Genomic DNA, 24,272 nt, shown 5'->3' with positions numbered 1-24,272 from the left:
CCGACTGACGCGTGACGTAGGCTGCCGGTGTCGGGAGCACGCACGCATCGGGCGGGCGGGCACGCGCGCGCTCGATATGAGTGAGGCCCCACAAGAGGCCGCTGTAGCGCCTGAGTAATAAATAAATAAATAAATAAATAAATAAATAAATAAATAAATAAATAAATAAATAAATAAATAAATAAATAAATAAATAAATAGATCTTTGTACTTCCAAACCATTCCCAACTAAATTACCGAGTTTGCGATACATTTACATATATTTAAAGTGTTTTTAGTCATTAAACCTAAACGCTGGAGGCAGGTAATCCTTCTCCAAACCATGTAGAACGTGATAAACTAATTTCTTTCTTCTTGTGCCACTTTTTTTAGGCCAAATCACCCGAGTTTGTTTTAGTTAAGGTATAGGCTACCTCCCTTTAACAATTGTTTTACTCGAGTTGCTATCGGGTTTCGTAAATAAATAAATAAATAAATAAATAAATAAATAAATAAATAAATAAATAAATAAATAAATAAATAAATAAATAAATAAATAAATAAATAGCCACAGCAGGGTAAACCACAGAATCCCTCTAATTTACATCCGTAAATCTCAACAAACCGGGTGCGACCTAGATTTTACTTTGGAATAAATCCAGGTCAGATTATTACAACACGCGCATAGTAGATTGAATGCATATTTTGGAAATCTATCTATCTATCTATCTATCTATCTATCTATCTATCTATCTATCTATCTATCTATCTATCTATCTATCTATCTATCTATCTATCTATCTATCTATCTATCTATCTATCTATCTATCTATCTATCTATCTATCTATCTATCTATCTATCTATCTATCTATCTATCTATCTATCTATCTATCTATCTATCATTCTCGCTATGCAATCTTCTCCTGCACACTGACAATTTGCCCACTTTCCAGTGAACTGGTCGAGCAAGTTAGGGCACGAGTGGGCTGGTGTTGAGTCCGGGTGTTTGACTCGCTGCATGCACGGACGGACACTGCGTCGGTGCGAGTCAGTCGCGGCACTGCTGCCTCCTCTTCACTTTGCAGTCGCTGCAGCCCCAGCCATGAGGTCCCTCGCGATCGGTGCGATCCCGCTCGTCTTCGTCGCTCTCGTCGGCTGCAGAGCTCCGTCATCCTGCCCGAGAGGACAGTTTGTGCTGAAGAGTCAGTGTGTCCTCTGCCATCCCACCTGCTCCGAGTGCTTAGGTCATGAGCTTTTTGAGTGCACAACCTGTGGAGTGGGTGAGTGAACGGATATTGAAAATCATACACTTTCGACTGCGTGATTAAATTTCATATTTTTTTCAAACGAATGAATCCTTTTGTTTTATTGATTCAATAGAGAATCTAAGTGTTTTTGTATTTTGCATTTAACGGATAGTATTTGTACTAAATGGATGCATACCAAAGCGGTTTGTAGTTTAACATTTAACCTTATTAAAACAACCAGGGGTGTTTTTTCTAGCAACTCCACTCACAGAGGAACTGTTGACATAGTTAAAAAAAAATGTTGGTGTGATCATTTTTCTTCTACTTCTTTGGTGTAATCCGATCGTGTTAGAATGGGCTCTTTGTTAATCCGAGGGAAAGGAGAAAATATCCCCTTTGGCTAGAATTACTTGCACGGTTCACCGGGTTTACCCTCCTTGCCACACGCATACATGCACTCTTGTGGTATGGGCGCACATTTGTGTGTTTTGCAACCACTGTCTGTAAATCAGTGCACTGCCTTGCAGTATTACACAGCAGCTTTGATGTTGTATTTCAAAGAGCATGAAAAGTCACTCGGCATTGTTTCGGAGCTGTCACGTGTGTGTGTGTGTGTGTGTGTGTGTGTGTGTATGCATGTTGGGCGGTGGAGGAGTTTCAAAAAGCAGGTGCAGTTTCTGGCCGCTCTGTTCTCCACTTTTAAAGATAATAATCAAGGGATGCCTCAAGAGTCACAACCAGGCCCACAGTGTTACCAAAATCAGTTTTCGCTAACCCCTCTGCGAGATATGTCAAATGGATGAGAGTCAGAAATAGCTCCTTCCTGAAAAGGAAAATGCATTAGAAGCTTTCTTTGTTTTTGTTTTCTTCCTTCAGATGAAAATGGACAGGAACGTTTCCTCCACCAAGGTCGTTGTCGGATGCACTGCCCGCGCGGACTGTATCCTGACAGAGGTCGCTATGCCTGCCTGCCCTGCATAGCCAATTGTGAGCTGTGCACAGATGGCAACGTTTGCGCCAAATGTCGCGAACGCTACCAACTCCACAACGGGCTGTGCCAAACGGCACTCGCATGTGATATAGGTAAACAGGACACCGAATCTTTTGCTGTTGATACATCTGAGAACAAAACAACACACTGTTGCTTAAATGTGATACAAAGGACAGAATTGAAATATAGATAAAATGTAATTGCAGAGAATGTCACGAAATGTCAGATTGATATGGCTCTGTCTTCCAGGACAAGTACAGGATCCCGATACAGGCGATTGTATTGACTGTGAGATGGGCTGCAAAACATGCTCAACAGGTAGTCGTATTAATTTCATCTGTCATTGGTAATCTTTTTTTTTTTAATTTTTATTTAATTTATTTTTTTTAACAGAAGACCCTGAGGTTTGCAGCAGTTGCTCTCAAGGTTACTTCCTGTAAGTTTTTAATCTTCCATTCATTTTATCTGGCAACGAGTGACATTTTGTTCCCGCGCTCACCTTGACGAGATGTAAACATCAGATTATTTGACATTTGATTCAAAAAGTGTTACAGTCAAACAAGATGCTTGAATAAGAATGTGACTTTGGTGTCGACGGAGTTTTACTCTGAGCGGTAAACCGACACTTGGCATGGATCGCAGTTTGGAGAACTCAAACAGAACTCTTATTGTTTGCTTTTGACCCTTTTTCTGGCTCGTATGAGTCAGGTTACGTCGAGATTCTGTTACCTGAGCCGGAGTGGCGCTCGGAGGTGGGTTGTGCTTCAAACAAATAAGAGTAGGCGTATGCAAAGAGTGCGAAAAGATTCCAACTTGATAGTTGACCAGGCACTCAAGCTGCCCATTTGCTGTTAAAGGGGAATATTTTTTTAAAAATCTTTTAAATGCGAACTTTTACACAGCTTGTGAATGTCAACTGAGCTTTTGTTTTTAAAGTGCTCAATAAAAAAAAGTTGAGTTGAGTCCATAACCATATATTTCTCCTTTTGTGGTGTGAGGCACTAATGGGAAAATAATGAGTCTGTCTGCAGGAGTAGCCTCACTTTGAAAAAAAAAACCAAAAAACCTTGATGGATGTTTGGTATTTATTGACATTTAGCTTCCTCTCTACGGAAATAAGGATTTACTTAGACAACACTCAGCAGGTTTGCTTCATATCCTGAAGGTTAACATGATGGTGCATCTGCAGCATGTTTTACTTCACTTAGACATAAATAAAAGAAAAAAGGGGAGGGGGTGTTGTTGCTCGGGTAATGTCGACGTGCCCTGGCGGAATGGAGATTCTAATATTTGCACAGAGGGATCCTCAAACATCCCGCAGTTTCTCAAGTGGTGCGTTTGCGGAGATCTGCGCCAGATGCTATTGTGCGTGACTTGATTGATACTTTGTGGCGCCTCCAGCTGTTCCTTCTCAAAAAGCCAATGCATCCCAGCGTCACGGCAACACCACGGAGATTACAGCCTGGGTTCCACTCTCGTTAGGGAAGGTGGCAAAAGCCACCCCGTGGATTTGCCGTGTGACATCTTCGGTGCACGTCTTTACTTTTGCAGGACATTTGGCTCATGTTTAATAACTCACAAGGACCCTCAGGGGGCACGGAAGACAGGTTAATGATTCCCCGTGGCTCTGAGCTGCAAATAAATGCTAATGAACTTTCTGAAGGAGAATATGTATGAGGAAAATCTGTCGGCATTGTGTTTTCGTCTGCTGTTGTATGAAGCGGCGGGTGTGGTGGATGCTTTATCATTCCTCTTGTGTCATTTCAAGGGGGCGGGACCCGACTGTATCAACATTCATCTTCTTCTATTGTGACACTTTGAAAGGCCCATTGAAAATGTCACAATAGCTCAACATATTGGCATAAAAAAAAGCCAAGTTGAGTTTTGTCAATAATTATTAGCCAAGTTGTATGATTTAAAATGGGTAAATATTGTGATTGGCATTCCACTCGGGTTGTTTATTAACTTTTTCCTTTGACAGTTTCAGGCACCGCTGTCGTAAGCACTGCCCCCAGAGCACGTATGAGGAGCCGGGCAGGGGTGCGTGTCTGCCCTGCCCCATGCCGTGCACAGACTGCACAAGTGATGCACACTGCCTCGCTTGCCAGCCAGATTACTTCCTAAATGGTACCGCACTTTGATCTTTTCTTTATTATGCTCCCGGGGTCAGTAGTGGCACTACGAGCCAATTTGTGCGAGTCGTTCGGTGGTTCGTTCGTCTTCATTTGAATTGCAAATCATGTGTGCAAATGTGCAACTCAAACAAATCAAAGATTCGAAAATATATATAATCTTGGTCTCGATACAAAAACGGGCCTTATGACAGGGGTGTGTAGACTTTTTCTACCCACTATTTTTCACCTCAGATTATCTTGAGATGGATCACTTGTCAAGACTTTTTACTTCTCTGCCAATGACAGGAGGCGAATGTGTGAAACTGTGCCCCCAACAATCCTTCAGCGACACCACCGGGTGGCGCTGTGAGCCTTGCCACAGCTCCTGCCAATCATGCCACGGGCCTCGGTCAACAGACTGTGACCTCTGTCTCTCGGGTAACGCTCCTCTTCACGGGCAGTGCCCTTTGGCAAACTGTCCACTGGGGCACTACTTTGACGGTGAGGCTAATTTGCAATCTTGAACGCGGCTAATTTCTCCAACTCGTGAAGATCAACACTCGTATTTCATGCTGACCTGCTGTTTGACAGCTTCATTCGCCGACGCTTGAGCAGAGTGGATGCTTAGAGCTGACACACCTTTGAATCCTCTCAAGGGACCTTTGAGTTCACGGCACACCTCCGCAAATCGCTAGCGCTCAGTCAAGAGGCGATTTAGTGAAGCATTTTCAGCAAGCATGGCGATCTTTGCCACATTTCAAGCACCAGTTATGTCATTTTCAAGCACGCTATTGTTATCACATTTGGCTACAAAGCGAAAAACGTCTCCATTCTAAACAACTGCATGCTGAACAATAAACATATTGTTAAATTTATATTTTATTGAAATTCTTGAAGCGTTCATGAATCATCTCGAATGAGCAAAATTTGATTTGTCAATCAAAATGTACTCAGGCAAGCATTTTATTCTTTAGTGCTGCAATAATGTCGCAGCCTGCTTTCATGTGATTTGTGTGTGTTTTCATTCTAGCTGAGTCCAGTAAATGTCACACATGTGATGTCTCCTGCAAGACCTGCTTCGGCCCACGGGCGCTGGATTGCTCTTCGTGTTTTAAAGGTACAAACACCTCCAGCCGCCCGGTCCAATTCACACAACTCACTGCATTGTGATGTCACAGACTATTTCCTGGACCAGGAAAGTTCTTGCGTGATGCAGTGTCCCCCCGGCTCCTACGCTAACTCGGCCACTCAGCTGTGCGAAAACTGCTCGCCAAACTGCCAGGCCTGCGTGGGCTCGAGCGATAACTGCGTGGACTGTTCCAAAGGTGGCTTGAAGCTTTTTCTCCACCAGGGGAGGTGCTGGTCAAATTGCCCGGAGTAAGCTGCACTTTTATCACAAATGGCAATTCCTGTAGTCGTCGTGGGTGAATGCTGAGAAATGCATCAATAAAATTAATTTTGTGATAATTTGACTTTTTTTCCAGAGGTTACTGGGAGACAGCAGAGGGATGGTGCAGCGCCTGCGACGATTCCTGCCTGACATGTGAAGGGGCCAGTACAAAGTGTTTGTCGTGTGCAGACGGCCACTACTTGGAGGGCGGTGTGTGCGGCCTCAACTGTTCCTTGGGTGCTTACCCTGCAGATGACGCCACCTGCAGGCGCTGTCCCCCTCATTGCGATATTTGCTCAGATGACAGGACCTGCTTCAGTGAGTTTCAATTTATGGATAGACATTTTTAAATATTTTTTATATCTTATTATAAATGTTTTTTTTTTAAATATTATATTTTGAATTTATTTTATATGAAATATTTGAGATGATAAATATTTGAAATATTTCAGAAAAGGCTACCGTTGCTTTTCCATATCCCTCCAGAGTGCAGCTTCTTGTATCTGATGCTGAACGGCGCCTGTAAGGCCAATTGTCCCACGGGCTACTACGAGGACATGGAGGAGGGGCGTTGCGCTCTGTGCCACCCCACCTGTGCCAGCTGTTCCGGGCCTTTGGCGGATGACTGCGAGACCTGCTCCACGTTCAGTCCCAAACTTTACAAGGGCGCATGCTCAAAAGAGTGCCCGACTGGCACCTACTATGAAGCTGCGGCCACCGAGTGCCAAGGTGAAATCAACACCACGAATCCAAAAGCAAGCCGTTTCCTGAGCGGGTTTGTCGGATGTGCAGAGTGCCACCAGACGTGTGTGAGCTGCTCCGGTCCGGACCCCGACCAGTGCACGCAATGTGAACGAGGCCTGGTCCTGGATCCCAACACTTTGCTGTGCGGCGTGACCGGGGATAGCGACTGCCCGCCGAGGACTTTCCTGCACGACGACCAGTTCACCTGTATGGGCTGCCACCGCCACTGCTACTCCTGCGAGGGGCTCGGCAAAGATGAATGCCTGACGTGCGCTGTCCCCCGATACCTGCACAGTGAGCTTCCATTGGTGTTCATCTCTTCTCATCAAAAGTGGTTTAAAGTTTTAGAGTACTTTAAAGCACATCATCTTTTACTGACATATTGAAGACGCATTTTGAGAAATAACAACAGATTTATTTATTTATTTATTTTATAAAAAAATAAATAAATAATAATTTTAATTTTTTTATTTTCTACTTTTTTATTTACTATAGGTGGGCCAATCCGACGAATTAAAAAGTCAATTTTGCGTCATAAAATATAAAATAAATGTGCAAAGTATATCAAGCGGTGCAATAATGTGATTGTTTCATGGCCGCCATAAAAAATAGAAAGGGACAATGTCATTGATTGTCCTTGAGAGGAGAATAAAGCGAGGTGTGTCTGCGGGTTGTTTTACAGACAGGACCTGCGTGAGCGAATGTCCTGTCGGTACGTACACCAGCGCGCAGGAGGCGGACGGAACCCAGCTGGGCTTGTGTTTGCCGTGCGATCACGTGTGCGCCACCTGCACGGGGTCCTCGCCCAGGGACTGCCTCACGTGTTCCCCGAGATCCCTGCGCCTCCTTCATCTCTGCGTCCGCCATTGTCCCACAGGGTACCAGGCCCGACGGCAACTCGAATATCGACTTTGTATCGAGGCATCATCTCATGTTCCTCTTCCTGCAGGTACTACCAAGCGGACTCCCGTTGTGAGAAATGCCACCACTCGTGTGAGATGTGCTCAGGTCCCGGGCCCGAATCCTGCCGGGCCTGCCTGCCTCCCCTCCTGGAGGTGCGAGGCACCAAGCTGTGCGTGGAGCGCTGCCCGCAGCGTTTCTACCGACTGGACGACGTGTGCCTGCAGTGTCACATCAGTTGCCACACCTGCGCAGGTGACCGTCAAGCGACAACAATCGCCGCCATTTTCTTCGCAAACGATGTTTGTTCTTGGCAGACGCCTCACCTCAGAGCTGTGTGACGTGCGACAATGGCAGCACGCTAAAGGACAAAGTCTGCTATCCACGCTGCGAGGAGGGGAAATACTTCACTGAAAAGGTTTGCAGCAAACAGAATGTTGTTTAAACACGGCTGGTTTTATGGCACGATATTGTCGTCGTTCTTCATCTGTGTTTGATTACCAGCTAATTTGTTCCTGCTTGCAACTCAAAACTCAAATGAACTTTCCCTATTGAAATCAATAGAAACACCATTCATCTATCCAAAGATCTATCAAAAATTATTTCGTAGGGCTGGGGGGGAAAAAAATCAGCAAACAAATTGGTTGACAGAAAAATGTCCGCCTTGAAATGAATACAGTGATCCCTCGCTACTTCGCGTTTCGTTTATCGCGGCTTCACTACATCGCGGATTTTTTTTTCAAAATTAAGAAACATTTAAAAGTCAAAATAAAACTTCTAAATTGAGGAAACATGCGTCTAACCTTTAGGACAATGTAGTATTGCTCCAAATGTTCTTTTACATTCCTTTAGAAGTCCGTTTTCGCGTGTTAGCACGCTCGCGAATTAGCATCTTCCCGCTAACCCGTTAGCCTGCCCATTACTTCTTGTTGGTGACTGTACTTTGCGGATTTCACTTATCGCAGGTGGTTTTTGGACCCAATTATTCACGATAAACGAGGGATTACTGTATATGCTAATTAGAAACCACGTTTGGAATTAAAAAGCACCTTTTCTGCCGCTGTAGGCCACCTGCGCGGGATGTGACAGCTCGTGCAAGCATTGCAGCGGGCCCAGACCTGACCACTGCCTGACTTGTCACCGAGATTCCGGCCTTCACGCCGTGGAGAGCCGCTGTGCCCGCTGCTGCCAGGCGGGGGGGAACCGCACAGATTGCTGCGTCTGCGACAGCCGCTCAGGTTCGCTACACACACTTTGCGACATCACTCTCGAGTGTGCGTTTTGATCGGGTCGCTTACTTTTTGGTAGGTCTGTGCGTGGAGGCCCCCGAACCCAAGTCAATGGACGAGCCGGTAGCGGACAACAACATGTCTTCGAGCGTCCTCAATCACGCGTCGACCGCCGCCGCGCCTGTCGCCCTGCTGGCCGCGCTCGCTTTGGCTCTGCTCGCCTTCGCCTTGTTGAAGGCCCGAACCGGGAGGAGGCTTTGCTGGAAGCGGAGTTACGAGAGACTGAGCGGCGGCCCCAGCATGCCTCACGGCGTCCCCGAACCGGACAGCGGCGACGAGGTGGACGTGGTGTACACCAGTCGAGGCGGCTCCGTGTACCGTCGTTACAGTTTTATCCACGAGCATGACGCCAACGCGGATCAGAATGTAGATGAGAGTACTTGTCTCAACCAGTCCTAGTAAAGACCCACCAAAAACCATTCAGGACAATGGTCGCATTGACCTGCAAAAAAATTACACTGTAATGTGTATGCCTGGCCACTAGTTGGCGATGTCACTTTGTGTTTGAATGATGCTCAAGCAGAGGGAAAGTAATTGTGACATTTTGTATTTGTTTGTTGCGCTTTAAGTTATCTTGTTAATATTAGGTGGTCTAGTGCAGTTTCGCAACTTTCATTATATATTAGAAAAATGATTTGCTGATATCTAAGAGAAGCATATTTATTTTTAATGATATCCGTCAAGACACAGCGGCTCAATGCTTGAATTAGTACATGATCGTTTTTCCGCACATCGCTACCTAACAACAATTCACAAGCAAAGCAAAAAACCAATATAATCGTTTCCAATTGATTAAAGATGTTCTTGAGCGGGGGAATTTGATTTTCTCGTACAAAGTGCCTGCATTTTGATACTGTCATGGAACTTGTTAGTGAAGGCATATGGGAGTAAAACATTGACACGGGAGTAAAATATTGACACCCAAAGTAATAAAAAGTGAGTTTTTTTTTAAAAAATGTTTTGCTATCAGTGAACTGTCGTGAACAGAAACCACGGTAACAGACACCAGATAGCAACCGGGGACGAATCGTGACAACCACAGTGAATACTACAGTTTCAAGGTGTTTACTTTCCTTGTGTCAATTGTGATATAACCGATTGGGCGTAGAAGTTTCTTGTCAGGTGATAAATACCTCGTGACCTCTCCCAAAGGTTCTTCGATTGGAAAGGCTAGAGGCAATGAAGATTTCCAACAAGAAAAGGATTTTGGCCAAGTTCTTAAAAGGCCGATGGCTTCCGAGGATTTTTTCCTTCATCCTTTTGGGTTTCTTTGTTTCGTTCGTCCGATGGAAAACGGACCCTGATCCGACGATACCGCAGCAAATCAAGGATGACCTGCCCGCCTGCTCTGCGATCATCACGGGAGACGTGGCGGGTCGCAAAACCGATTTACAAGTCCTTTTATCGTCCAGGAGGAGGCAAGTTCCGCTATCTGAGGACTTCTACCTGAACGCGACCCAGGATTGTCAAGCTTATAAAACACGGAGAGGCCTCTTTATGGTTCCTCTGAGTGAAGAAGAGAAGGATTTTCCCATTGCATACTCAATGGTGATCCACGGACAGATTGAAATGTTCGAGCGGCTCCTGCGTGCTATTTACATGCCTCAGAACATCTACTGCGTGCACGTGGATCGAAAATCCACAGCAGACTTCCATAAAGCCGTGGAAGCCATCGTCTCCTGCTTTGAGAATGTATTCATAGCTAAGAAATTAGAAAATGTGGTTTACGCCTCATGGTCGCGAGTACAGGCCGATTTGAACTGCATGGAAGATTTATTGGGATCCCGCGTTCGGTGGAGGTACCTGCTGAACACGTGCGGGACGGACTTTCCAATTAAGACCAATAGAGAGATGGTGCAAGCTTTGAAGATCCTCAATGGGAGGAACAGCATGGAAACAGAAGCCACGAATGACTACAAGATGCAACGTTGGCAGTATCACTTTAACATCACCGACTCCATCATCGGAACCAACGTGAAGAAAAGCCCACCTCCCATTCAGAGTCCAATGTTCACTGGGAATGCGTACTTTGTGGTCAGTCGGGCCTTTGTGGAACACGTGATGCAAGACCTGGAAGTTCACGCGTTAATGCAGTGGGAGAAGGACACGTATAGCCCCGACGAGCATTTGTGGGCTACCTTGCAGCGAATGCCCTCCGTGCCCGGATCGCTGCCCGCAAACGTCAAATACGACACGTCGGACATGCACGCCATAGCCCGCATCGTCAAATGGAGCTATTTGTCAGGGGATGTGAGGAAGGGGGCTCCGTATGAGCCGTGCAGAGGGGAGAATAGAAGAGCGGTTTGCGTGTATGGAGCTGGAGACCTGGCGTGGATCCTAAGACAACATCACCTCCTCGCTAATAAGTTTGATCCAATGGTGGACGACATTGCTATTAGATGCTTGGAGTCTATTTTGTATTTTAAAGCTTTAGGTTATGTAGTTCAATAAGTATTTGGCATCATTTGAAATTGAGTTAACCGCTATCATAGTTCATTTCCTGCTATTTTGCGGATTATTTTTATACCGTTTTGTTCTGTTTATTTATTTGGTGTGTAATTTGACTGTTGGTCGATACAGTGTTAATTTGAAAGTGAGTCAAAACAGAGTATTTTAAGATCAGTCTAGTTTTCTATTTTTGTTGATTAGTGAATGTGGAATTCTCGCAAATTCAGATTTTTTTTTACACCTACAGAGAGCAATGGCTACAGGATTATTTTGTAATGTGCGTTCATTATTATTATTATTATGAATGTATATTGTGATATGTTATATATGTTAAATTTGTTAGTTTGAAATGAATGAGATTTTTTACCTGTTATCACATAGAAGGATCATCAATGCGACACGGAATTTTGTGTTATTTGCTCTTGGGCTTTTTTAATATGTTACATAAAATTAAGACTAAGGGGAGGGTTAAGTCCAACATCAATCTAATTTGCTGGAAATAATTAAAGCAATTAATCAAAGCAAATGTACTTCATATCTATATAATAACCACATGGAGGCTCTAGTTTTTGTCTCCGACCATTTAGTTTAATGGGTTTAGTTATATGTGTACAGTGCATCTCATTAGTCAGATTACACAATCAGTGGCTTTTTTTTTTTTTCAAATTTAATTAACGTCCATGGAATAAACCGTTACATTGTAAGATACACCCACGAACATTCTCCCCAGGTTTTCTCAGAAAATATTACATGGACCATTTTCTATGTAAAGCCTTGATTTTTTTTTACTGTCAATGTTGTACAGTCATTTATGGATTACAGTGCCGCCTAGCGGTCAAATTGAAAATGACCTATGTGCTATGTTCTTATGTCAACGGCAACGTTTGGCAATTTATGGAAATAGAAAAATACAAGTTTTGATCAATGGCATAGAGAAAGTGGTGTTTAGACCCACAGAAGTTGCATTCTTGTTGGCCGGGAAAGCGAGGGGGGGGGGGCTTTTCCCAGTTGAATCAAAATGTGCAAAAAGCCTGTAAGGGAGGTGGGTGGGTGGTCAGAGACCTAAAATGCACTTTTAAAATCAGAGCAACAATAAAAATATATTACTTTCTCTCATTTTGTCACCTCTTTTTGAATATAAATATATATTTCAACGTAATAAAGCAGTACATGCAGCAATCGTTGATTCAAATGTAACAGAGTGCCTTAAATAGAGAGTCGATACAACAGTAAGTAGAGAAAACCATTTGGACACGGTACGGCGGCAGTAAATTAAAACAAAACAAGTCATATAAACCTCTAGACAGCACGAAAAGGGAGGGCAAGCTGCTTAAAGTCACGCAACTCGTAAAATGTTCCACAATGTTAAGAGGCAGCATCGCTTCAACAAGGCACTTTTCCCGATGCAAAACCTTTCCAGTCACATCACCCCAACACACAAAACACGCACAAACAAAGAGTGGCAACGATTCCAACATTCTTTATCTTCCTCGGCATTTTGGCAGGATCACTCGGGAAGGGCGGCGGCGGCCGTCTCCACTTTGCCCTGCGCTTCCTGGTCGATCCTGCGCATACAGAACAGACAGTGTGACTAGAACAGGCAGAAAAAGTTTTTGTTTGTTGATTGGCAAATTGCCTGTTTTCACTCGTTATTTTTTTTCCCTTCCATGTTCATCAGGAGTGTCCAACATTTTCGGTCAAGTTGGGTTTCAAAATGAGTGTACGTGATGTCCTCAAACATCCCTTCCAACCAAAATCAAATTAAAAAAAATAAATAAATGAGAAGCCTTCACGGCAAAAGTGTGCAGATGAAATCAACGTGCGCATATAAGCAAGAATGAGACTTGTGACCGTTAGGTTTTTTGTGGTGAGTCATGCAAACAAGTTGTGAGGCCTCCACTCAGTGCAACATGTGAGCGCCCAGTTATCGTGTAACCACGGTGACCGTGTCCAACTACTTCTTGGTGACTACACCCGCTTCCATTAAGCCAACAAGGTCGAACCCACCAAATATTTAAAAAAAAAAAGTCCCATTGTAAACTTTTCAATGAAAACAAACACACACAAACCTCTTGGTAGTGCCATAGAGATGTTTGGAAAAAAACACATTTTCATAGTGAGGAACGACACATGTTATTGGTTTGAGATACAAAACGAAATTATTCTATTCATTATGGAGGGAGGGGAGGGGGGGGGGGTGCAACTTATAGTTGTTAGTTTTTGTGAAAGGCAACCAAGTCCGAGTTGAAAAACACATGATACCTTTTACAGCTTTTCTTATTTTTTTCTTCGTCAAACCTTTGGAAGGGAAATGACGTTTTAGGGGCAGAGAGGGGGGGAAAAAAAAAAAGACAACAACCATACATTGAAATTAGCAAATGCATTTGATCAAAATTGTTGCAATGATCGTAAGGCATAAAACAAGACTCCAGTTTTGGCAGTATTTGTCAATACTGCGACCGATATCTGAAAATGCCTTTACATTTTGTGATTTGATCATCATTACTGAGGAAACCAAAATATTTTTTTTCTTAAACATGTCTTGAGATTCAATGAAATCGAACTTTATGCTTTATGTAGCTTTATTCAAACAAATTGAATCTTTTCAACGTCGAGATTCTGGAGTATGTGGTCCACTTAAAGTATCCTTAAAAAAAAACAAAAATAAAAAATTGGTTCTTGTGTATTCACGATCACCTGATCGACTTTGGCTAAAAACATTTTCCGGAAAGGCAACCTCTCGACCACAACTGAATCCCACTCACTAATGTTGTTATATAAATGTGGACTTTTTCTGCCGATATTGCGTCTGTGAAAGTATTCGATTTTCACGGTGGGTCAAAGAATATCTTGAGACAGGAAAACAGCGCATGGCTTGTTTCAAACACGGAGGAGGAAAAGGAAGAATATGTATGTGCGAGTACTCACAGCTTGATACACTCTGGAATGGACACGTACTCCATCGGGACTAATGCTGCCAGCTCCGTCAGGCTGTAGACGAACCTGAGTTTTTGACTAAATTTGGTGCTGTCAAAATAAGAAAATGAAGTTAAAGCATTTTCCAAAAGAGGTGCGCTTTTGTCAACATTTGCCGTTACCTAATAAAAGGTTTTGTGAGTGCCAGCAGGGTGCGAATGAACCAAGAGGGATGGACGATGATCAAAGATTTTAAATTCTTCCTTAACCTGCAACACAGGAATGGAGACCATACCGTAAATGAATGATTATTTTTTTTAATTAAAGTGCCACTTACCTTCTATCAATCTGCTGATAACATTTCCGGAGCCAGCCGACGGTTGGCATTTTTTTCCGCGACGTGGCCCCGTTGAGATACACAATCATATAGTTCTCGGCCACCAGGAGCTCCAGCGTGCCGATGACGTACCTGCGAGCGTTTTCGTACCGTGAGCGACGACGCTCGGAAAATGTTTGCAGACAAAATACTCACTTGAACAAATTGTCCATGATGTAGCTGTAATTTGGCTGACTGCTCTCGGGCATGAAGCACACGGCGAACACAATGATGGCATTCAAGCCATCGCCGTAGTAACCTGAAGAAGAAAAACATGTCTCAATTTGGGTTTGAGCTGGAATCCATCCCGGCTGACTTGGGGCACGGCTCAAGCGACTTGTGGTGGAATATGACCCACACTGACCTCCGTGGCTAATAACGCGCTTGTAAGGGTCAATGGCCGTCATGTCCACTCGGTGGTCCTGGTCTCCGATGCGAAACACCCTCCAGCGCCGGCCCTCGTCCCTCTCCTCCGAGGCCGAGAACTGATGGACCGACTCCACGCCCTTTTCTAGTAGCTCGGTAGTTTTGGGCTTGGGGAGATCATCTGAGAGGAAAGTATCAAGTGGTTAGCGCGCGTTTTGTATTCCCTCGATGTTGGAATAAATCATCATTTGATCGATAGACTAATCAATCGGGATGACCAAGGTGCATCTGAATTGCAAAACAAATCTCTCCTGTTTTATTATTTTTTTGACATGAACGAGTGGATGATCCTTGCAAGTCACAGTGAAAAATGAAAGTGGTGGGGAAAGCAAAGAATCAATTACATGGAGAATCACGGTGAAACGATTTACAGACATCACAGATATCACAGCGGCTCCGCGGTATGCTTTCAAACCTCCAGAATGACTTTCTGAAAAGTCACGCTGTTGTATACCTTGCACGTCTGAATTACGATAAAAACAATTGACAATATTTAGGATGAAATGTATACATGCATTACATGGACTTCTTCAAATGCAATTGGAAGAAAGGCAAAGTCATGCACAAAAAAAAAATTCAACGAAAGGGCTCATGATTTTTTTTTTTTGGGGGGAAAGTAAAGTGATGACACAACATAATCTGAACAGCAAGGTTTGATTGACCATAAATTGGTGGGGTCCGGGGACTCTCCAAGGAACCTTACCACGAGCGAGAAACCTGTCGCTGGCCTGTGGCCTGTTTCAAGGCCGGCAGTGGAAACAATCCTTCCACGTGAAAAAGTGGAAGGCAGCAGGGTGGAAAGACAAAAACAACACAGCATATTTTAACTCCACTTTAGTTCCCTACTGAACCAAATGTGGGGAACCAATGATGAAAAAATATGGACAGAATAAAAAAGGGCGACAAAGTTGACCGAGCAGCGCGTTGGAAATAGAAATGTCAAAGGTCCGTTTACCTTCCCATTCAAACTCATTACTGTTGTCGGAAGGCGTGTCCATGCCGTCCAAGTCCAGCTCCGTACTTTCATCCAATTCATCGGAAAGAATGGAACCGTCGCTGCGGTCGAGTGTGAGGCTGATATCGGGAGCCGCCAGCTTCTTTTTCTTCTTCCCGTGGTTCACTAGATAGCCGGCGGTATAAAAAACGTGGAGAATAATGAGCATGATCAAGTCTGTCAGGAATTCTTGAGAACAGGAAATAAAACATTTCTTAGGCCCATCCAAAGTTCACCGAGTTTAATGAACACAATTGACATTTTGATGAGTTCATTTTTCTTTGTGTCATTGTCCACACCCACAACTCAGAACATGCTGTGGCGACACAATTAAGTCGCGCTTTAATAATCAATTGGGAGCCCAAAAAATTGAAATATAATCCAGACAACATTGCATTAGAAAAATTGAGCATCACGAAACATTTCTTATAATCTCTTGTATCTCAATAAATGCTGCAGGAACGTGCAGCTTCCTGTTCTTTCATGATGCGGCGCAGCAACAAAAGCTTTTGTTTACCTGGATCGCCCTCTTCAGACGCTCCTGCAAACAACTCCTCTTCAAGCTCCTCCTCCTCCTCAGGTAGAGGCCTAACGGGCAGAATGCAATCGCTTAAGTATTTTTTCCGGCTGTGTGTGGGCGCTCGTATTACTACCGTGGAAAGTCCTCGTCCTGCCACTCCTCCTTAAGCTCGACTCCCTCCATCCTTAATCGAGCCTCTGTCGTGGCAACCGATTCCTGGCGCTCCAGGCTGGGGAAGAAAACAAACAACAACATTGCTCACCACGTTGTCACCGTTAAAACGCAAATATGTTGAATACGAGCAAAGACCGAGAAGCCATCTTAGTTTGCTTCAAACTGTGTGCACAGAAAAAGCAGAAATTGTTGATAGTGTAATCAACACCTCACACATTGACATAACCAGATATAAAATCGAGAACAGCGAGGTGTCGATTAACCGTAATTGTGAGTTGCATCCCATAATTACGATACTGCCAAATATGCCTTGATGAGATGTTGTTGCAGGCAGCTTAGAGATGATTTCAGATTCATTTCAGATCAGAAATGGAGCCATCATAATACTGCTGGTTACATAATACGCTATCGTTCCCTAATCTTTGCACAATCATGAAGTCTCTCCAACTGTTACAGTTTACTCCTTGCCACCTAATCAGATCATTGACAAGCTTTCATGCTGGTGTTTAAGGCTCAGTTCTGTGAAAACACAATCCCTTTGGCTAATGCTAATCATCTGTACGTTGGCTACACAGTGCTGCCTTTGATGCAATAATCGCATACATGACTGCGACTTGCGAAGCCAGACGCACAAGCATGCCGGGCATTCGGTAATTGACAATACTGAGCGTATTTATCCTTAGCTTGGAGTGCTTATGGTTACACAAGAATCTGTACTGGAAAATGAGGTCCATGAGAGGACGGGTGGGTTGTGATGATGAAACATTGCCGATTGTTTTAGTTGAGCACAGATCACTCACTTTTAAATGGGTGTAGTTGAAATGAGTCAACTTCAATGCTGATAGCAATGAGAGCTCTTACTCAGCAGTTTAAATCAAAGTTGTCAAAGTCTTTAAAAGGAATCACAGCACAATTACTGTAGCCAAGGTATGCGCCATTTACGGCTTGTCAAACTACTTTTTGCATAACATAACATGGAAGAAAAAAAACAAACACTCCATTGCAAGCAACTCTAAGTCAAAAATAAGTGTCAGTTAATGCCGAAGTGCACTGGTAAAACTATTTATACAGCTTTTGTATTCATTAGATTGTGCGTGTTAGTTGTACACGTCACAAAATACCTTCCACTGGGTTCATCTGCAGGCTGAGGAAGGTTCACCGGAACACCAAGGTTGTGTTCATTATCTGGGTTCGTCCTTTCCTGCGTACTGCTGCTTGTTTTGGTTGAACTCTCTTCAAGTGCCTCCTCGCCATTTTCCACTGTGGACGCCGTGCTGTGCTGGAGCTCGTCCAGCTCCTCCTCGTCCACTTCTCCCGACACCCCAGAAGACGAAGGACTGGACGTGGGTCTGTTCCCAAGACTCTTTTGAGTCTGCTTGGCTGTGCCAAAATCTGGACGACTATTGTTCAAGTTTGTGTCACTCACACCCTTCAAAGTCGCCTCGCTTTCTATCTCATCTGAAGCCATGACGTCCGCCTACCACCACCCGGTGCGAGAAGAAACACCGGTTTGTTGCGTAATATCTCTTAAGCAGACCCCCGAATCTGACACAACTACTTCAGAAGTTGAAATGTTAGCGTGATAGCTTTAGCAACCGGAGTAGCTCGCTTCGTTGTCGATGACAACAAGACACAAACTCACTACATATCTTCTTAAATCAACAATGGCGAACGTCGCATCGGGTGCAGAAATGGTTGCCCGAACCTCTCGATGATCCACCGAAAGATTTCATGGAAGGAGTTCTAGCTTTTCTCGGGCTACAGTGCGCCGTGAGTCAGCCCGCACAGCCAGTTTCCTTCCTTGCTCCCTTCCTTCCTTCCCCTCCAAGCCACCAAGCGTACGTAACATAAGTAATGACGTAGTGTCGACGCGGATGACGTAATTTGACCGCGAAAAATAAATGGCAGCTTCTCCGTCGCTGGTGGGTATTGGTCGCGTTTATCGAAATGCCACGTCATAATTTACAACTGTTACGTTTAGTTTAACCAACCCTAAATTATTAGCAAATTAGTATCAACATTTCTAGCCAAACTATAACAGCGAACAGCTAACGTTGATTTGTAGCGCTAGGTGTTCACCACCCCATTAAAATGCCACACCTGCATTTTGCCACACCCGTAATTTATCAACAAGACTTAACTGGAAGTTGGTTTGCAAATTTACTAGTAGCGTGCCAACAAACTTTACTCGCTGTTTTCTAAAATTGCTAACAGGAGGAGCTAGCCGTAACCAACATTAATGGCGGGGATGACCGCAAGCGGAAGCCCCTGCCCATTGCTTTTGAAGGTTGGTAAAAACGCTCGACTGTCAACAAAATATCGCGATATTGTGTTCCTGCTAAATTATTACATGACTGACCCTTGAAAAAAATCTTAACGGAAAAATAAATTATACTACCACTAGGTACTGCAGATGTAATGTACTGTAAATAAACCGTGATTAGTTTCCCCTGGCGGCTTTGAATGAAATATCTAATCACTGACTGGCATTATGTTTGAGCTTTCAGTGATTAATATATTTAAATAACAGATGTTGAGTTACCTTATTTCAATTTGCAATCGTGATTAGTTATCAGTTCATGTCCCCAGGTGTGGTTCAGGTTTGTTCTGAGTCAATGGCTAACTCTTTCCTCTAGGTGGCGGCAAATACACACTTAAACGCAGACGTCTTGCCTTTGGATTTACATTTGACGGAAACATTTTTAAATATATCTTAGAATCTAACCTTTTCTGGGGACTACTTTGTAAATGACATGATTTCAATTTCATGCCTTTGAAATATTATACCACCGGATCTCATGGTTAGATGTGTTTCACGCAATTCACATTCCAGGTTAATTCCTGGTTTCAGCGTGTGCATGGGATCATCCGGTGTAATTTCTAATTAGCACGTTGCTATTTACCCTGTTGGATCATTAGGCCTCATCACAAAAGGATAATCCAGTCAAATTTCAAGTTTATGCTTCTCATCCGTTGTGGTGCTGCTTGCTAATGAGTTGTGGCACAATTACCTTGCAAATGAAGACAAATGTTTCCACTTTATCTCGGATAAATCTTTTTGTCAGGCTGTAGCCATGACACATGGAGCACTCAACATATCATTTGCTCATACATTCTTGGATAAGAGGGTATTTTTTTTTTTTTTAGCATGCCATGATCTTATTTTTTTCATAATCAGTCATGATGCTTGCCCTCTTTCTTCATTCAGTTTATTCAACTACAAAATTTGATAATGATCATAGAACTAAAAATGGAATTTGCCTATAGGAAAAGGTCTGATTGCTAAAGAATATGTATTATGTATTCATCATCATCAATAATAATAATATTTTTACTGTATTTTTTAATGTAATGTAATTGTTGCTGTATTTACAACTCCTTATTTACTCATCTACAGAGTCGACCAGGCATCTTTTGGAAAGGCAATCTCTTTGTGCCAGCATCCTCTTGACTGCCCACTGCACCAATTTCTGCTTTCAAGACGTCATGTCAGACAAAAGGTAATTTCAGCCACCAAAGTGCACCACCTGTTTTATTTTTTCTGTACGGTGACAAAAGGAAATGTCTATTTGTGGTGCAGCATTTATTTATTCATGTGAATGATCGAGCAAGATATTCATTTGGGCATGGTGCCTATTAAAGGGAGGCCACTATTTGAGGAATTATATTATGTCTAGCAAAATAATGATAATAATAATAAATGCTTGCCAGATAGAATCATCCACTTTTAATATTGCTCCTATCCTTATTCATTAAAAATGCACTTAATTGCATGAGAGAGCTTCTTGCTGCACATGTGACTTCACTTAAGTGTTCCAGTCGGTTTGAATAATAAAGTGAAACAGTCAGGTGCAGGATGTGACTAGTCCCCCGTTTAAAAAAAAAAAAAAAAAAATAATGCGAGAACTCTAGAGCTGTATGCAAATCCTTCAGTGCTTACCTCCCCCATCCTTTCATGTTGAAAAGAGGAAGGAACGCCAAAATCCGAGGTGGACGGCGAAACCAAAGTAGTCATTAGGAAGATTCTCCAACCCATTTCCATAAATGCGGTAGCGGGAAGTATTTAGGCAACTCCAAGTATATCACTAATGAGAAAAGACAAAAAAGGATTCATGTGCATCTTTTATGTGATCTTTCGGGGTAGATGAATAATTATTTATGATTGTAGAGGCCTAAAAAGAAGACGAGGAGATAGCAGGGTGGGGGAGTGGTAAAAAATTTAAAGGCAAAGTTAAATGAATATTTTAAGGTAAATGAAATATTTAAAGGAAACAAATGAGGCAAACATTTAAAACAGCATAAATAGAAACTGCAGTAGCCTTGAGGACGCTTTTCCCAACGCCACTCATACCAGCGTCTGTAACCGAGGGCTGACCTTAGCATTATGCTAACATTAGCGTAGGCACTCCTGTTTCATTGACCTCATGCTAGCGGGAAAAAAAGAAGGCACGATAACATCATTTTCCGAACACGGCCGGCGTTTATTCCTCATGAGCCTTTTTTTTTTTTTTTTTTTTTTCCGCCGCATTCGAATGTATGGCAGCAATTTGTGACTTTCACCTCCCGTCACAAGAAATCAAGAAACAAATATATGTGCTTTGTATGGGCGCGCAATCATTTGTTTTCCAAATGTGAACAGAATTAATCAGCAAACAAATAATTCATCAAGTCAATGAGTACAATTATCTCAAATATGCCTCTGAGACTCCATGTGCACACTCAACTGATTAATTATCCTGCTAAAGAGAATTGAGTGGAGCTTGATATTTGAATGCGTCCTCTCAACACGCTCTTACCTCTCTTGTTCTTACAAGAATATCCTTTATTTTGCAGCCTTACACGTGTGCGCTAATAAATCCATTTTATTAGGACCCAAGGGATATTTTAAGGGTTCTCACTTTGCGGCTTCCCAGCGACGTCATTACTGGAGCCTAAAGAACAACTCCAGAACTTTTAAATTTGAACCCTCAAAGAAACTTCACGAACCTTCATAATTGCAATATATTTGACTCGTTACGAAACGCGTTTAGAATATAGCCGTGACCCTCGCTCGCTGATCCAAGTTCAACTTTGCGTCCCGCTCGCTAACCTGCGGGCGGACCATTACTTACTTCAGAGGCAGACAGACGTCGTTACCCATGTGAGTGATGGCAAAGCACCCCTTTCCCAACAGCTTTATTTCCCCGCTCAGCTCGGCCGACGCGAGCTATCACATCCCGTTAACAATCCCATGGCTCCGGCGTAAAGAGAAGCTCCTTCAATTAGCGTCCGTCCGTTTCGCTCGCCAACTGAAGGGCCATCTTTCATCGCCGGCCGGGACGATAGACCACGCCGCCCTCTTCGATATTCAATCGTGATTGACACCAGTTAGGCGATTCAGTCAGAGTATTTTGAGATGGAGCTGAACAATTATTGGGGTTGGAAGGCTGATTTTTCAATTGCAAAGGTCGTGACCTCTGCTCATGTGAGTTACTGGCACAAAATGGACAAAAACGGACAAAAATTGTGATTCTTTACTATAAATTATAATTAGATAGAATTTTAATTTTTGCTTAAATCTAACCTACAAAATCAAAACATGATGAACTGCAATCGCAATATTGAGTGAAGTCCGATTATCTTCCCAAATCACAAAGCCCTCCTCAGATTTCGGCGTCATTTCTGTCCGCCTTTCACTCCGAGCAAATATTGTTTCATTTCAAGTTAAGTCCTGGGCGTTGACATTTTAATCAGAGCCAACGTAAGAAGCAAAACGAAGGTCGTTGCAGTCAGCAGCTTGCCATCACATCCAATCGTTTTGTCCTAATGATTCGTTTACACGTGAGATCAGGTTGATATTTTATGTGGAAGCACACGTTCCATTCAAGGCCTTTTATTCTATTAACCTGTCCCGTCTGTAACCAGATCCTTCCCGGGATCATTCCCATGTGGCTTAGCCTTTGATAAATATGCTTTTAGGTCTAGCTAATTAATGCATTCAGCCGTGATTTTCCTCACTTGTCAGCCACACTTTAACCTCGTAGCGAAGGAACAGACTTTTCCGTCTCAAATTAAAGGTCCTCCGAGACGCCAGCCACGCCGACGTGACGTGCCGCCACCGCTGCGCAAGCTCATATCTCATCTTGAGGGCCTCAATGAAATGTTTTGAGCATAAATCCAATCGCGGCACGTCGTTGTTATGCGCTGTTGACATATTCCGAGCAAATACGCTTTAGTTTATTACATCCGTTCGCTCGTAGTTTCTCGGTTTGATACGCCACCAGGGGTTTTTGGCTAGATGTGTTTTAAAGAGGAAAAAAAAAAGCTCTGTGGTTAATTTTTTTTAATTAAACATGTTTTTATTTGGGGGGGGCAACGCATGTCTTAAGAGACGCCGCGATGTTATTTGACAAGAATCTCTAAAACCCAATAAAACAAGCATTCGCTTAGATTAACGTCGGCACAGTCGGGCAAAGCAAATGTCGACGGCTTGTGTCGAGGCAGCACATTTGAAAGCATACGCTAAGCCTTAGCTCACTCCGCTACCTTGTCTCCGTTAATTGAACCTCTTCAGCATTTTTTAAATGTATCCCTCAGTATTTCCTTTTACTGCCTGCATAATTGCCGTCCGCAGCCGTTTGTAGGTTAAATGAATGGGAGGCGCCGAGGTCGTCAGCGTCGGCTTGTTTAAATCTGCTTAACGAGACGAAGGCATCGGGATAGTTCAGATGCGGGGCTGTTGTCATCCGCTCATAACTGTTTTAACACGACACCGCGTTTGCAGCGCCTCGATAGATAGGCCGGCTACCGTATAAGAGGGATTTTTGCAAGCGGGTCAGGTTCGTAATGGCCGCTCAATGACGAGTGAGTTTTGTACAAGCTGTGTCTCCGACCTCAAGCAAACTCTTCATTGTGATTTGAAATCACAATGAGTTATCATTAAATGACAAAAGGCATCTTGATTTTAAACGAGACAAACATTCAGCGTTGGGTTTGCTTCAACAACAAGTTCACCTTAAGGACGAGACAATTTGTCAGGACTGTGTGCGGTGTTGAGACAAAAACTTCATCTTGACGTTTGCCATCAAACAACAATGTTTTGTACATCTGTCAAGTCATCAGGGTTGAAAATCAAAGATTGATCAATGCCTCTGCCAACGTAAGCATCTGAGAGGCTTCTTTTAATTGACAGTGGAACTGTCAGCGCGAGCGAGCGCCTTGCGTCTCCAGAGTGATGAGACAAAAGCAAAACTTATAATTACTCTTTCTGTCACTTTTTTCATGTTAAATGTTTAAGTTTTCCATCCGCGCAAAACAATAAATACCAAAGCTGTTATTTCCCTACTCTGGCGCCAAGCCTTCAAAAAGAATTAATCCGGCATTATCGCCGGAGCGTAACTACAAAAATACTTCCTCGTCCTTTTTTTTTTAAAGAAGATGAAATCATTTTTCCCCGCCATGTAATTTTTTGCTCTGTATTTCGAGAGTTACTGACCTAAAAAGGTTGATCAAAGACTGTTGGAACTCCACAGCCTGCAGCAACCAATAAATTGGTCCATTCCATGTTTTGCACTGACAAATTATTCTCCAGAGTGCTAACATTCTTGGTAGCAACTCAATTAGCAGGAGACAGACGTAGCAAGAATTCGCATTTATGTTCCACAGACGTTTCAATATTTTATCATTCCACCGAGCTTCCTTTAATGTCACACAAACGATAAGTATTTGCTCATACTCTCACACAAAGCCGTAGTTGTTTTTGCCGTGGGAATCTACCCAGCCGA

General features: G+C 43.2%; 3 protein-coding genes across 4 annotated transcripts; 2 read left to right on the top strand and 1 right to left on the bottom strand.

Annotated features, from left to right (window-relative positions):
• Positions 1-949: 949 nt before the first annotated feature.
• LOC125970192 (proprotein convertase subtilisin/kexin type 5) lies at positions 950-9,611 on the top strand. The gene is made up of 16 exons (XM_049722211.2): positions 950-1,260; positions 2,104-2,310; positions 2,468-2,536; positions 2,612-2,654; positions 4,200-4,345; positions 4,639-4,833; positions 5,363-5,449; positions 5,511-5,709; positions 5,817-6,040; positions 6,209-6,451; positions 6,515-6,760; positions 7,149-7,344; positions 7,416-7,621; positions 7,684-7,784; positions 8,433-8,604; positions 8,675-9,611. Exons 1-16 carry the CDS (start codon positions 999-1,001, stop codon positions 9,052-9,054), a joined length of 2,976 nt encoding a protein of 991 aa, XP_049578168.1. The 5' UTR covers positions 950-998; the 3' UTR covers positions 9,055-9,611.
• A 76-nt stretch (positions 9,612-9,687) lies between these two features.
• gcnt3 (glucosaminyl (N-acetyl) transferase 3, mucin type) lies at positions 9,688-11,865 on the top strand. The gene has a single exon (XM_049722215.1). It carries the CDS (start codon positions 9,835-9,837, stop codon positions 11,104-11,106), a length of 1,272 nt encoding a protein of 423 aa, XP_049578172.1. The 5' UTR covers positions 9,688-9,834; the 3' UTR covers positions 11,107-11,865.
• Positions 11,866-11,938: 73 nt separating this feature from the next.
• On the bottom strand, positions 11,939-18,329 carry bnip2 (BCL2 interacting protein 2). 2 transcript variants are annotated; one of them, XM_049722212.2, is made up of 11 exons: positions 17,631-18,329; positions 16,469-16,564; positions 16,333-16,403; positions 15,777-15,941; positions 14,760-14,942; positions 14,552-14,654; positions 14,357-14,488; positions 14,202-14,288; positions 14,032-14,130; positions 13,366-13,401; positions 11,939-12,668 (listed from the first exon to the last, which is right to left on the bottom strand). In XM_049722212.2, exons 1-11 carry the CDS (start codon positions 17,975-17,977, stop codon positions 12,611-12,613), a joined length of 1,377 nt encoding a protein of 458 aa, XP_049578169.1. In that variant the 5' UTR covers positions 17,978-18,329; the 3' UTR covers positions 11,939-12,610. The 2 variants fall into 2 exon arrangements, with proteins under 2 accessions (XP_049578169.1, XP_049578170.1); XM_049722213.2 differs by lacking the exon at positions 13,366-13,401 and having other exon boundaries at positions 17,631-18,327.
• Between the last annotated feature and the right edge of the window lie 5,943 nt (positions 18,330-24,272).

Source organism: Syngnathus scovelli, chromosome 6 (genome assembly GCF_024217435.2).
Source record: "Syngnathus scovelli strain Florida chromosome 6, RoL_Ssco_1.2, whole genome shotgun sequence".
NCBI lineage: Eukaryota > Metazoa > Chordata > Actinopteri > Syngnathiformes > Syngnathidae > Syngnathus > Syngnathus scovelli.
This window is presented reverse-complemented; position numbering and strand designations above follow the sequence as displayed.

What these genes read in the sequence shown, in the direction of transcription:
- LOC125970192 (XM_049722211.2), top strand. Translation starts at nt 999, where the DNA reads ATGCACGGACGGACACTGCGTCGGTGCGAGTCAGTCGCGGCACTGCTG. An exon ending in GCCAGATTACTTCCTAAATG is followed by an intron (nt 4,346 to 4,638) that starts GTACCGCACTTT and finishes TGCCAATGACAG; the next exon opens with GAGGCGAATGTGTGAAACTG. An exon ending in TGTCCCCCGATACCTGCACA is followed by an intron (nt 6,761 to 7,148) that starts GTGAGCTTCCAT and finishes GTTGTTTTACAG; the next exon opens with ACAGGACCTGCGTGAGCGAA.
- gcnt3 (XM_049722215.1), top strand. Translation starts at nt 9,835, where the DNA reads ATGAAGATTTCCAACAAGAAAAGGATTTTGGCCAAGTTCTTAAAAGGC.
- bnip2 (XM_049722212.2), bottom strand. Translation starts at nt 17,977, where the DNA reads ATGGCTTCAGATGAGATAGAAAGCGAGGCGACTTTGAAGGGTGTGAGT. An exon ending in GCGCGTTATTAGCCACGGAG is followed by an intron (nt 14,655 to 14,759) that starts GTCAGTGTGGGT and finishes TTTCTTCTTCAG; the next exon opens with GTTACTACGGCGATGGCTTG. An exon ending in ATTCCAGAGTGTATCAAGCT is followed by an intron (nt 13,402 to 14,031) that starts GTGAGTACTCGC and finishes TCCCTTCCAAAG; the next exon opens with GTTTGACGAAGAAAAAAATA.